This window comes from Tachypleus tridentatus, chromosome 12, assembly GCF_004210375.1.
Source record: "Tachypleus tridentatus isolate NWPU-2018 chromosome 12, ASM421037v1, whole genome shotgun sequence".
Taxonomy (NCBI): Eukaryota; Metazoa; Arthropoda; class Merostomata; order Xiphosura; family Limulidae; genus Tachypleus; species Tachypleus tridentatus.
In genome coordinates, this window is record NC_134836.1 from 95,010,912 (window position 1) to 95,025,308 (window position 14,397).

The 14,397-nt window shown below is 31.0% G+C and overlaps 1 protein-coding gene across 3 annotated transcripts in view; it reads right to left on the reverse strand.

Annotated features, from left to right (window-relative positions):
* Positions 1-3,509: 3,509 nt before the first annotated feature.
* LOC143234053 (follistatin-related protein 5-like) overlaps positions 3,510-14,397 on the reverse strand; it is a 130,440-nt gene continuing 119,552 nt past the window's right edge. For all 3 annotated transcript variants that reach the window (XM_076471091.1, XM_076471090.1, XM_076471089.1), the window contains 5 exons: positions 13,505-13,764; positions 12,347-12,532; positions 11,280-11,460; positions 9,443-9,649; positions 3,510-6,340 (listed from right to left, as the gene is read on the reverse strand). In XM_076471091.1, the coding sequence (XP_076327206.1) occupies positions 5,976-6,340; positions 9,443-9,649; positions 11,280-11,460; positions 12,347-12,532; positions 13,505-13,764 (1,199 nt within the window). In that variant the 3' untranslated portion in view covers positions 3,510-5,975. The remainder of the gene's footprint in view (positions 6,341-9,442; positions 9,650-11,279; positions 11,461-12,346; positions 12,533-13,504; positions 13,765-14,397) is intronic.

Genomic DNA, 14,397 nt, shown 5'->3' on the forward strand with positions numbered 1-14,397 from the left:
TTCACTTTTGTTTTTATTTTACAATGTTATGTTGGCTCATGTTTTGCACCTGCTATTAATTACTTTTTTTCTACTTTTTCCTTCTTAAACTTGGGTTACAACCTATCTTTATTTTTTTTCTCACAACATTACAGTTAACTCTCAAACTTTAAAGATTCACTCTTCATTTGAAAAAAAATGAAGGTTCAGCTTCTAATGTGAAAATTTAATCTAAATTTTGAAGCTGGGTTTTCAAAGAAACTCAGATAAAATGTGGTAATGAGAATAGCAAGTTATATAAAACAGTAAGTTAATACTACTCATACTATAAAGACATAATACAGAGATGCCAACCATTACAATTTGAGCATAATCATTATGATTTTGTTGTATACATTACGACTATATGCTCATACAGACAAATATTACGACTTGTTGCAACTCCCAAATTATTATATATTATATAGGCCTATACAATAAAGTGATAAATTGTTCCCCCAGGGCTTGAAATGGGTGAAAAGAAAATTTCTAGTGAGATACAAATAAATTTTGATAATAAATAAAAGACAGTCCAAATGGCTACTTGCGATAATCATGTTTGTGCTTGAAATAATAAAAAATATTTGTATCTCTGACGTCTACCAATAGTTTGAGTGAGGTGCTTCTTCATAATGGGTATGTGGGGGAATCCACAGTTACGTCATCAGTGCTTGTCAGCCAATCAGCGCTCACATAGATGGGAAAAAAAAGAAGCCTCTTTCACCAGATTGTCTTGTTTCTGGCAAATCTAAAAGGACTAAAACTGTGAAAGGTCTGTCTACAATCATCACGCTCAGTCATTTGAAATAGTTGGCATCTCTGCATAATACAATGTATATTGTAAAAAAAAAATGCTGTATACCATTTCACCATCATATTCAACTATAACAGACTATGGGATAAGCAGCAGCTGTACCAAAAATTTAAATTATTTCTTTGCTCTCTTTATTAAATTACATTCTACATAGATAAATAGGATAGGTTGACTGTTTGGTATCTTGGAGATATCTAATGCCCATAGTGTCATTTCTGTAACAATATTTTAACATCTGTTCATTGTAGTCCTAACAGAAGTGATCACAGGCTGTGCATAATTTTGATCTTAGACCTACAAAGTCTTGCTTTGTGTAATTCTGTATTCCTTCATAGAACAGTTATGAAACACTACAAATTCATACTTTAAGCTACATCTTGCTACTTACATAAATTACAGAACTGACCAGATTAAAAAAAAAATTACATACTTAATTTTGAGAAATGCCTTAAGTATTCATTGAAAAACACAAAATAATACACAGAGCAGCCTTGTTACAACTGGATGACCTGTTGAAATAATTACATGACTAGACACTTGTACCATCCAATGTATTTGGAATGATTTTGAATAATTTTATTTTGACATAAGATCTGATAAAAAAAAAAGGTCTAAAAGCTTAGATGGAGTTGATTTTTTTTTCTATTGATCCTTTGGATATCATAGACTCGTTGGGATGGCTGTATTCATTGTAAATTCCAGAAGAATTGTTGGAAGGGCTGTTTTGTGCATTATATTTGATTATGGTAGGTAGGACTCATCTTGCTGACCCTTGTCAGCCATGACCATAGCATGATCATGTGTATTGTTACACCACAAGCACTTTTTTTAAAATATGTAATTTTTCTTTTAATTGATAAAATATTCAGTTTTTTTTTTCAAATACATGTATATAGTTAAGTTGACCCATTTGACCCATTGCTCAAGGATTTGGTTTTTGGAAAATAACTGAGTTTGGAACCTTTCTGTGTAGTTAGGCACAAAGTAAAAATGTTGATAGAAGTAACTCATTGCCAGATACATTAACACCCTTATGTGTAGTGTTTTACCTTTTTACAGAGGAACATACATACTTATAGTTTGTGATATTTATCTATTTGTTATGGCTTCTTTTCAAATAAAAAACAATTGTAACTTGGATTGTTAATAAAAAAAAAATATATTATCCATAACAAATAAGATACTTGAAACCTGAAGAAAACTGCAGATAATTCAAAACATTTACTTTTTTTTCAAAACAGCTTTAATTTTTATGCAAACGTACATGAATAAAAGAAAGTAGAATAACTTGTAAATTCACACTGCACTTGTACAGTTTATTACCTGGTACATAGTACTGACAATAACCAACCACTACGAAAACATGATAAGAAAGCCCAACACTGTATGAAAGTGAGGGAAACCTGGTTATGAGATTTAAATAACATTACACAAGTGTTTTTAAAGAAAGATTTTAGCTCAGTTAGTAGCTGTGGAATATCTATACACTTACAATTTTTATATTAACTTTATCAATATTTAACCCTTTTTAAGTAAAATATTGAGTGTATGAAAACTCAGTGATAATTCATAAAATAAATGGTAACACATCAGCATAAATGCTGCATAAATTACTAGAGAATTAACACAAAATACTAGCATTTATATTGTGCTAATTCTTTAATCATTAGTGCATTATTATGCTAATGTATTATTACTGTTTTTCACTATGAAACTTAATATGTCAACATTAAATTGGAAACCTTCAACCAACAAGATCCAACATCTAAATGACAAACGGGTCTTTGCTCTATGTATTTTGTTTTACTTTAAAATCAACTACTGTTATACAGTATAAACATAAGACTGGATTAAACTAAAACTGCTACAAGTGTAAGATGTACATATAAGTATAAAGCCACATGAATTCAACCACTAAACAATCCTGTTGGAATTATAAGTATTATCAAATTACACACAGATTTTTTTTCATAAATTAACATACACCAGATACACTCCTCTTCAGTTCTCTGATACTTAAGTAGGACAAAATGTTTGCTATATATATATATATATAAGCAATGTATTTTAAACAGGAAATAAATATACATGTCTTGGATGTATGTTTTGGTGACGAGAAACAAAAACGTATGGGAGCATTAAGTGTTCTATGCTTCATTTATATAAATTATAAAAGCTAGTTACCAGACTGAATGAACAGCTTCTCAGTCTTATGTGGTCTTGAACCAAGAAATTGATATTTCTTGCACAAAGACAGTAATGCTTAAAAACACTAATTCAGTGTATTACTAAATTTAAACAAAAAAAACCTAGCCCATTAGAAATATAACCTAACGTGTTTTTGGTTGTTTTTTTATAAAAGTAAGCTAACCACATTTAATACTAAGTTCAGATCAAACCAGTCCACAAGTTTTAAGGTAATCTTAACACTATCATCAGCTGTCAAAAAAACACAGTACAATAACATCACAAATTTGGAATGTACATGTTCAGCATCACTTATCTCTAATGCTTACATTTGCATTGTTTTAGCCAGCAATTAAAAGTTTCTAGCAGCCACTGGAAGTTGATATTTCCCACTCAAGTAAATTTAATCAGAAAATCAGCTACATAACATTTTTCAAAAAAAGAATTGTGTTTTCAATATGTATAATGGACTGTTTAAGGATGTTAACAGTTCCATGGGCTAAATAAGAAGGCATGGAAATTGCCTACAACTTTGGTAATTTTTTTTTTGTTTGTGTGCATGCATCATAACTTATTTGGCTTACAGCATTAACACATGCATCGCTTTACAACAGCCAAAAGAACCAAACATACAATGTATTTTAACTTTTAGATAGCCTATTTTATTTCAGATAAAGTTTTGGTTTAATCTAAACATTTTGGAAAAACCAGAAACATCAATGTGCAAACTGCTAAAATAATATTGTGACTAAATGTGTTTTACACTGATAAATTATTTTTTGTTTTTTAGTATATTGTAGCTATCTGTCATAGCTGGCAGAGATAATAACCACAACTGTAAATAACCTGGATCAATACATTAGCATTTAAAGATACTGTACTTTTAGTAATTGTTTTCATATTGTAGCTATCAAATGTTGTACATCTGCCACTCACACATCCCTTGACAATATCATGAGTTTAAACTTATTACATTTTTCAGTTATTAGAGCTTTTTTATGCTACAACCTTTACAAGATATTCTGAATTGTATGACTTTTATTGACTAACAGCATAGGCACAGTTAAAAACTGCCATTTTGTATAGCCAGTGAACTTTAGTAACTAGTATATTAAATACTCCACACTTATAATAAAACACTTTAAGACAAGATTCAATTTTATTACCTGTCAGCTTTTCACAGCCATCAACATCCATGCATTTTGTAATGATGTACATTTCTTTAAATACAATAAATTTAATATAGTTGACTTGCATTGATGGAAAGTCTACTGAAATGCCTTTTTTACATTACTATATACATAATTTTGCTGAAAATTTTCTTTGAATTCATGTTGCACTATAATAAATTGGTTCACCTATTATTTCTTTTTTTAAGAACAGAAACATTAGTTTTGGTTTCAGAAGGTTCCACTGATGGTCTTGCAACCTCCATGGTTTGGGTGAAATGATGCCTCTGGGACTAATTTGAAATGTTATTTGGAAAAAAGAAAAATTTTCATATCCAAGAAATTATTTTTCAAGTATATGGCTAAGTTAAAAAATTTTAGGAAACAGAAGGCATATTTGAATATTCAAATATGAATAACACAAGTGCTTTTGTTGGCCTGAAGGTTTAAATATGTGAGGCTTTAGTGTAGAGTTATCCATATTTTATCTGTTATTATTATTGATTATAGACTCATTTAGAAAAGTTTTGACAAAATCCATTGCACAGATTACTCTAGATTCCTATACTGGCTTTATATCACTCCAGGATATTGATACATTTTGATACATATACTAATGCACTGTTCTACACATAACAACACCTATAAATAAAATGCAATGTTGTGACCTTTAACTGGGCATAGAACCTACAAAAGGTTCTTGAACATATCTTATTCCAAATAAGTATATATCATTATGTATGGCAATACCACAAGAAGCTTTCTCCAGTTGTGAATAAATTCCAATGGTTAAGCTACAAAAAAACAAAAGCTGCCAAAGCACAAACTTTAGCATATACAAATTGGAAACAATTCACTGAGAAATGTGTGCATCTGTAGCCACTCCAAAAATTATGCTTTTGACTTCTTTTACCTGAAATGTTAGTATTATCTTATGGTGCAAACGAGCACATGTACTTTAATAAAAATTAGACCTAATTTTAAATGCAAATATCTATCACTATCTTATTTGTTAAGTAGATTGATTTCAAAGTGAAAACCTTTTACACAGTCAAGAAACACCTGCAAGGTAATCTTTTGAACCATATGATCACAAAAATCTAAGCAAAAGCAGTTTGTCTAAAGACTTGGAAGTTATTGCAAAAAATGCGCGACTGGTTAGCCATGTTTCTACTCCAAACACAGTCTTTCAATTTTTGGATTTATGTAATTCAACATAAAAAGAAACACGTGTTTAATAACCAAATAATAATATACAGCTTTTTTATACACTACAAATCACAGACTAGAATTTTTATCTCATGAAAAAATTAAAATGGATCCTAAGATTTGTACAATGCTATTCATAAAATGCTGATTTAAAAATTGTATAATCTGCACTATAAATCCAAGAAAAGAAATTGCAGGATTATACAACAACTTGAGAAATGGAGAATTTGCATTTAAGTGGGTCAGTTACTTCTGTATTTTACTGCAAGTGTGTAACATGCACTTGAAAGCTAATTTATAGTATGAGGAAAAATTTGCTCAGTTTGTATATACTTATTAATTTCACTGTTAAATATGTGTTTGCAATTTACACAAACCACAAAAGCCAGAAAATATTTACTATGATTTGCTAATTTATCTTACTTTTTTTTAAGGACTTTTGCACAATTTTTTTTTCCCAGAAATCTTACTAGATGAAGTGGATAGGCAGGCCACAATATCATATGTAAGTATAGTTAATGGTGTGCCTTAATTTAACTGAGCAAACATAAAAAACAAGCCTTCCATAAGCAAAGATTTTAGGGTGATTTCACCCAAACCATCATTCGAGGATGGACGATGCTTCCAATTTCACAGTTGACAGTTCTTGTTTTACCATTCACTACAAAGATTGCTTCATTGGCAGTAGTCACCATATAAGTGCCAAAGATTCCTGCACTAGACATTGGCCGGTTTGTATTTTTCCACTCTGCCACCTCTGGTTCCATTGCTCGTCCAATTCCAGTGATCATTTCCACTTTCCCATTTGCAAGGTCAACAAAAAGGATATCTTCCTTATTGGAAGAACTGGCATACAGGTCATAACTGTGGGTGGTACGAGAAGGAAAATAGGTGATGTCACTAATCTGTAGAGTTGTCTTCACATCAAAAAGAAACTGTAGGCCTACAAAGACAATTTTCAAGTTAAATAAACTATATATGCAAAATTTCCAAAAGAAAAATAATTCTAAATTACACAAGAAATCTGCTCATAAATGACACTTATAAAACAAAATATTTTTGTATATTGAACCATAACATTAACTTTATTCAAACAAGTAATTTAACATTTAAGCTTTAAAAACTATGAAGTATTATGAGATTGAATACTTACTTGTATATATATAATATATACAAAGACAAGAATACATACAATCATGTAGCAATAAGAAAATGCACTGGGATGTCTAAAGAATTAATAATCCAAAAGTGCTATGAATTAAAACGAGGCTATGTATCTTTATTCAAAAGCAAGTTACAATATTAACTCAATGTAACTCAACATTACGATTGAGTAACAAATGCAAATGTCATTTATCTTTTCATATATCTTACAACAACAGAGTACAGAACATCACAAACAGCTTAAATGATACTTTTGTACAAAGATAATCATATGACCTTACATGAAATCCCCAACAAATATTACACAAGACACCCCAGCCTTACTAAAACATACCACAACAGACTACTAGGAGCTTGAGATTTATGTTGGTGATTTTGCATAAAAATTAAGTGTGAACAGTTATAGTAGAATATTGTGTCTAGAGTCATATATCAAATAATATCCATCATTACTGCTTGGACAATATGTATAATAACTGTAAATATAAACAAAAAAAACTGTACTGTCCGAAGACTGTAAAGTATCCACCACATCAGTGTTTTAATTTCAACATAAACAAAGCCTTGTTACTTCTCATAAAATTTCATTTTTTATTTTTCTGTCCCTAAAAAATATGGAATACAAAATCTTTTTAGTTAATTCTGTTCAGCAACACTTGATATATTATTTTTATTGAAAATCTTAAAATAAAAAATGTTATCCAGTTATACTAATGGAACAGATCAACATAATGTCTCGGTGATTCTGACTATAACTACCCCTTACTGTACACACCAATAGAAAGCCAAATAAACTAGAATTTTAAATATTGCAGTACCTTAAAAGAAATAGAATGTGCCTATTCCAAGTACATTTCGATAAACATTATTAAATATATGAATATTTCTGTCATTATAAAGATCTTGTAAGTTGTTAGTATATCTAAGATTGTAATTATATTTTAGACAGGAACTAGTTATTACAAACTAACATTCTTGAAAATACAAATATGAATTCATAATGTTAATGAAACTGTCTACTTCAATAAAAGCAATTTGTTGATCTTACCCTGAAATACTCAGAAATTATTAAAGTATGATAATTTTTCATAATCAACATTCATTCTCATACCTTTGAAGTATTAATTTCTAAAAATTAGTTAATAGAAAATTAAAGACAATAACTGGATCAAATAGAAAGAGTGTATAGTTTAAATTTAAAAACTCAGCTTTTACATAACTGTTATAATTTTCTAAACATTGCATAAATAGTAAATGCTTTATCAGTACTTCATTTTATGACATAAAAAAAGCACTGCAACATGCTATAAACACTTCTGCAGTTATGCATACTGTTGATTATGAGCAATAATTAATACTCAGAAAGTCAAAAACATCTAAGTTTAGCCTTTTTCAGTTTGTTTTATTTTGAAAACTTAATGAATTTTTTCTTGGGAATCACATAAAAGAGCCTTGGTATATGGTGTATGTTTTAATTTACATTTAGGATTGTGTTTATACAGAGGCCTTCTGTGTTTTTCAACCTACCTCTTTTAGCAGAGAAACAAGATAAAACTTGTATATGTTTCTACCACTATTGTTTTTCAGTATCAACTATTATGATACTGACTTAGCTTTTCTTCTTCTTAAGAAAACTTGGTTTTAGTGGACACTACAAAGTTTTTATAAATACACATGGTAAAGTATTATTCTAATTATTATGTATCAATCCAAACGTTTGTATGGATGATATCAACTTCACTTTGTGTGTGTGTGTATAGGTGTGGGCCACTAGATGATCTAGGAGAGCAGTATCATGTGTCACTTACTGTTTCTGCACTGCCAAAAAAATTGTGGTATGGGTGAAGAGGGGAGTAATTCCATTATTCAAAGATGACAATAGAGGTTTCTCATGAGCAAAGTGTCCATGTCAAAGATGATTCAACAGTTGTGCTCCAAGTTTGTGAGGTCTAGGTCTATTCAGTGTGTGAAAGGTACCAGAAGATCTATTTCTGTATACACCAAGGAGATGGAAGAGGCATTTCTGTGAAGTACAAGATCCACTTGGCATGCAATGTTTACCTTGACAAGTCTCAATGTTGATGGACCACATCCTACAGAAGCTGCTGGATTTTGTACCATACCATGTGCAAAAATGCAGAAAGCCTATGTGGTCTGATACAGCAGTGCTACAGATGACAAGTGGATCTCTGCCAGGTTGTGGCTTTAACTATGGGTGTAGACTCATACTGGGTTACTCTTCTGGAATCACCAGACAACATCTCTTACACATGGGAAGGAAATTTAAATTTAGGACACAAATGCTATGTCTAATGAAGAACACAATGAGGATTCAACATAAGTCTCCATTTTACCCCTAATAACACCACTAGTAACTGAACATGAATAATTATCATATGTCAATTTAATTATTCACAACATGGAAGTCTATGATCTCAGGTACTGCAATGTATGTTTTGAATATACCATTGCATCACCCTACTATACATCAAAAGAAGACTGAGTTTATGCCACAAAAGTGACAAAACCAATAAGCATGCATGACTCCATGAATTGTGTAACAAATGCTTGTACTTTGTCACACAAACAATCTTGTGGAGGTGATAAAAGATTCAACAGTGTCTGATACCATTGACTGTTTTGACTTATAATTTGCATGGCTTTAAAGAGACAATCAGACAAACTCTTGGGTGAGCACACAGTTATGCTGCACCCCATGTATTATACAAGATAAATTCCAATCATGAACATAATAAAAAACATTTTACACCTAAATGAAATAATTTTTTTCAGTTTTAAAATATTTAAATTGTTAGAATAAATCAGGACACAGATCATTTAAATTTTCTTAAGCTTTTTGTTATCATAACCAAAAACTTACCCTCTTCTGTTACTTCTTGGGCAACAATTATGACACTGGAATTGGTCCTTTCTATAGTCACAATGTAGCGAGAGTCTGGAGAAATGTGAGGGTGGCCAAATAGATTAGTCTTGTGGGACACAACAGTATCTGTGAGATAGTCCAAGACAAGCTGTCCAGTGGGTCGATGGGTGATAGGTTCAATGCACTCTATGATAACATATCCTCCTATATAAAACAGGAGTTAATTTTTGATAAAAAACAAGTTTAAAGATATGATACCGAAAACTGTTTATGCAACTTTTACACACTTTGACTTTTTTTAACTACCCTAAAAAAATCAAATACAATTTATAATTAAGTAATTTTTAAATAAAATCAGAGCTTTTCATTTCAAGCCAAAATTGTTAAATTTAGAAACAATGAATTATTCTTCAATCTTTTCCTCAACTAGAGGCATCACTGTGGCAGTAATCAAGCAAAAAAAGCCTGGTATTTATCCAACTTTGGTAAAACATATCAAAAATGTACCATATGATTATATATGGTAATTATAAGTTTGAGTTTTCAAAGTGGTCAAAAACTGGCCAAATTCTGACTGGCTATATCAGCAACAGAAGTCTCATAGCCAGTAACAATACTTCTTGTAGTATAACTGATGAGTCTCTGTGAGGCAGCTCCTTCATTTCTCATTGCACCTATTTTTCATACCAAAGCCTAAAAAGATCAGCAAGATAGCTCTAAGCCCCATTGACTATGACTGGAGCTTTGCTACTCTTTGATACATCATCATTACCTTGACTGTTTGCATGTGTAAGGTTCCAAAATATTGGACTTGCAACCAGTACAATCTTGTGGATGCAATCATGATGGACTTTTTTACAGCCATTGTTGAGACAAATCCCTCCATCTACCCCAAATATGTCATGGCAGCATTCAAAAATATGTTTGGTTCTCACAAGGGCAGTAGTGATAGTAGTAGGGGACAATGAATAATAAAGAAGAAAGATAAGTAATTCATGTATGTGATGGTATGGTAGTGTGACCCCTTTGAAATTCTGTCTCGTTGACTGCTTGTAACTCCTGGCTGAAATATGTTACCATCAATGGAGTGTATATTTGGATTCAGTAGATTCCAACTTTCCAACAGCATATCCAACACCTCTAAGAAACAAGAGTTTCTAGTTCTCTTCCCTGTCACTGAAACACTACTTTGCCTCTGATTGAAAGAGATTGAAACCTCTGTCAAAAATTCTAGCGAGTAATTCCAGCTCAGTGTATTAAAAGTTGATATGTGTAACTTCAGACCAAAACTGAGTTAATTATGTACTATTCAAAACACTACCTTATATCCATTAAAGAGTTTTTTGTTGTTGTTTTTTTTTATCAAATTCACAATTATTAGTTGGCTCTTTGCAATGTTTAGTAAATTGTTGTAAGTGAATAGTACTGGCTCCCTGTACAGGTTAAAACCAGTCTAATATAACATATTGCTTTCTTCTCTTGACAGTTTATGTACATCTTGAATTAGAAGAGTCTCTGTTGTGACATACTGGAGGGTTCAGCCAGCCAATATTTATGATGCACCAGTTGACAGACTTCAATTCCATTATAAACAAAAAAAAAGTATTGAAATTAAATTTTCCACCAAAAATATAACTGCACAGATATATATTTTGTGACTTCCTTTGAAGTAGATAACATTGTCACATGAAATTTAAAACGTGATTACTTTCATATTGTGCTCTTACTGAAATTTAAGTGAACAAAATTTTCCTCCTAATTGGTCCTTTGAATCAACATAGCCCACTTCTTTAAATTCTGTGGGTCCAACAAAATCATTTAATTATTTTCTTACCAACAGCAGCAAACGCTGCATTACGAGGTGCACAGTTGTAGGGAGTCAGATCCACAGTTTTCACGTACTTCATTCCTTGCAAGTGTAACCTGTACATCCCTCGCTGGTTAGTGTGGACAACATAACCATATTTCCACGGATGTCGGAGGTCTTGACTCAGAGGAATGAACAGCTCACTTACCTATACCAGAGATGTTCTATTTAATTTTTAACAAGTTCTATAATACATTTCTTAATTTTTCTCACTTGCTAATTAGTTGTTTCTTACAAACTATAAAAACAATTTGTCTAAACATAGGTAGTTGAACAATGTTCAAGGTTCCATGCTTTTTCATCAGGATTCTTTATAGTTAATGAAAACCAACATTTTCATCATTATTGCTGTAGACTAAGAAATAACAAAAGTTTTACCTGGAGATAAAAAAAAGAGAAAAGAGAAGGCTTTCAGCCTGAATTCCAGAACTAAAACTAGTAAATTCAATGCACCAGATGCATACCACTGAGTCACCAGAATGATCTAACCAAGGAAAGCAAGTCTAGTTCTGAAATACTTCATTACAGGCACATTACATTACATAAATGATATTTCTAATCTGATTTGACCTGATGGAGGGATGTGGAAGTAACCTGAACAAGCAAGTTGTCTATAGAATTCTTATAATACCACAGCTGCATTTCCAATTTCTACTTGACAAATATGTTTATCATCCTTAACAGTTATTATATTGTACTGATGTAATATTAATACTACATACCATGCTAGCGAAGTTATGTGGTAGGGAGTATAATGCCCTACTGCTAATGTCTTGTTTACTCATGTATAAAAAATATAAAGATCTTAGATACAACAAATATTCATGAAGAAATTGATTATATATGATTTGTATTAAATATTTCCTTATATTATTTCTTTATCACTAAATCACTTCATTAACATAAAAGCTATAAACATCATTAAACCCAATAAACATAAAAGTTCGTCAGTATGAATTTATAATGTACTTAAGTGATTTTAACTGCCTATAACTAATTAACACATAATTCTCATCAAATCAGTCCAAACTTACCAAGTCAAAGTGCCCATCAACAGGTTCTGGATGAACTGTGTGGTGTTTCCTTTTCTGACTGGCATCACGGATGATTTGAATTGTTTTAGTACCTTGGTCCTCTGCACTACGCCAACAAGTTAACCAAACTTGATCAAGATGAGGAACATAGTGTAAATCCACAGGATATTTATCTGTGACAACAACCTGACAGCAGAAATAAGTGTTACAACAGCATTCACTGTATATATGTGTTGTATCTAGGAGTTTTGTTACCTTTAACCTTCCAATTTTAAATTATTTTTATAAATATATTTTCATATTAGCTTTTTCAAATTAAAATTATGGCTGTCATAAATACATTATAAATTTACTTTTCACTTTAGATTATACATATACATACTAAAATGGAGATGCACCATTTGATTTCAAAAGTTGAAGAAAATGCATATTGCTTCATAATCTAGCATTAATTATTGTGATTTTTTTAAAAATATTTAATGAGATAATGATTGCAAAAACTGTCATGTTCCAACTAATCAAAACATACATATATGCAGTTTATAAACATAATATTTATATTAATGTTCATGTCAATCTGCACAAGATTCCTAAGTTAGAAAGCCAATCATACTTCAGTAGTATCTTGATTATTTCATAAAGCTGTACATTCTTTTGGATTCAAATTAAAAACACTTGTTCACAAAACTTCATTGGTGTCTATTATATCAGTTAATAAGCTAGAACCTCACAGACTTTAATATTTATTACCACAGATCTTAAACTGTTCCCAATATAAACTAGATAAACTGCAGATTACCAATATCAGTATTAAAAGTATATTCACACTTTCTTTGGAACTTTGTCACAAATACTCAAAACAGTGATTGTAGAAATTCTGTTACATTTTAACCAATTAAAACGTTCATACATGCAGTTTATAAGTAACTTTTATACTAATTTTACTGTTAAAACTGACCTTACAGCCAAAATTGGTATTTTAGTTTAATTGTAACTAATATATACACTACTTTATACTCATCTCTACTGCTATTAAGATGGTATTTGACAATGTCTTAAAGTAGAGCTTAATATGGATTTTTCTCATTAATCCTTTTGTTGTGTACAAATTTTTTAGGTTCAACTTAATGAATAAAGTAATTATATAAAATAACATACATCTACAACCACCATTTGGACCCTAGAAATAATTAGTACTCTATCCTTCTTTGGTTGAGAAACATAAACATAGCGATCAGCCACATTAACAGCATTTCCCCACGAGCAGTTGATGCCCCTATCACCACAAACATACTCCTGGGTACCAGGAATAATGTCAGTACTCTGGATCTGGTGATAAAGTCGACAGTTGTCTGGGTCATACACAGACACTCCCCAGTCATGGAAGGCAAAAAAACGTCTCTCTTCAGAAGGAGTAGCTAAAGAATCAGAATTCTAATTAAATAGTATTTCCAAATAAGCAGAATGCCTAAATCATGAACTGAGAAACTGAATATTGTTCATTTTACCATATAAATCTGCTCAATGTTTGTTATAAAGAGAATTGAGTACATTATATTGAAATGATTTTCCAAAGCAAATCAACAAACCATATGTTGAAAACCAATATGAGAATTAAATTTTGATACTGTTTGATGTTTTGTAGGTGGTGTAATTCCATAAAAAATTGATCACTTTTGAAAAGGTCATATAACAGCTGAAAAAGCACAAAATATTCATACACACAAATCATAAATCCTAGTTCAATTCACAGACTTAGAAGTTTCAACCAAAGTGAAATATCCCTCATACTTAATGACAATGGAAGACAAAAGAATATGGATCAACATGAGGTACCACAACCATCCATAAAAAGACTTGCAACAAGTCTGGCTTTATATTTGATAAATCAAGTTCAGTGTTTTTAAAAGGTGAAAACCAATCAATGCAAAAGTCATCTACATGCCCCAAGCAACATAATCAAGAAGGATCTCTATCTGAAAACAGAGTATGGGTTACCTTAGTTAAGATGTATAACATTAAGTTGCCTGATGTAGGCCTATGGATTTCTG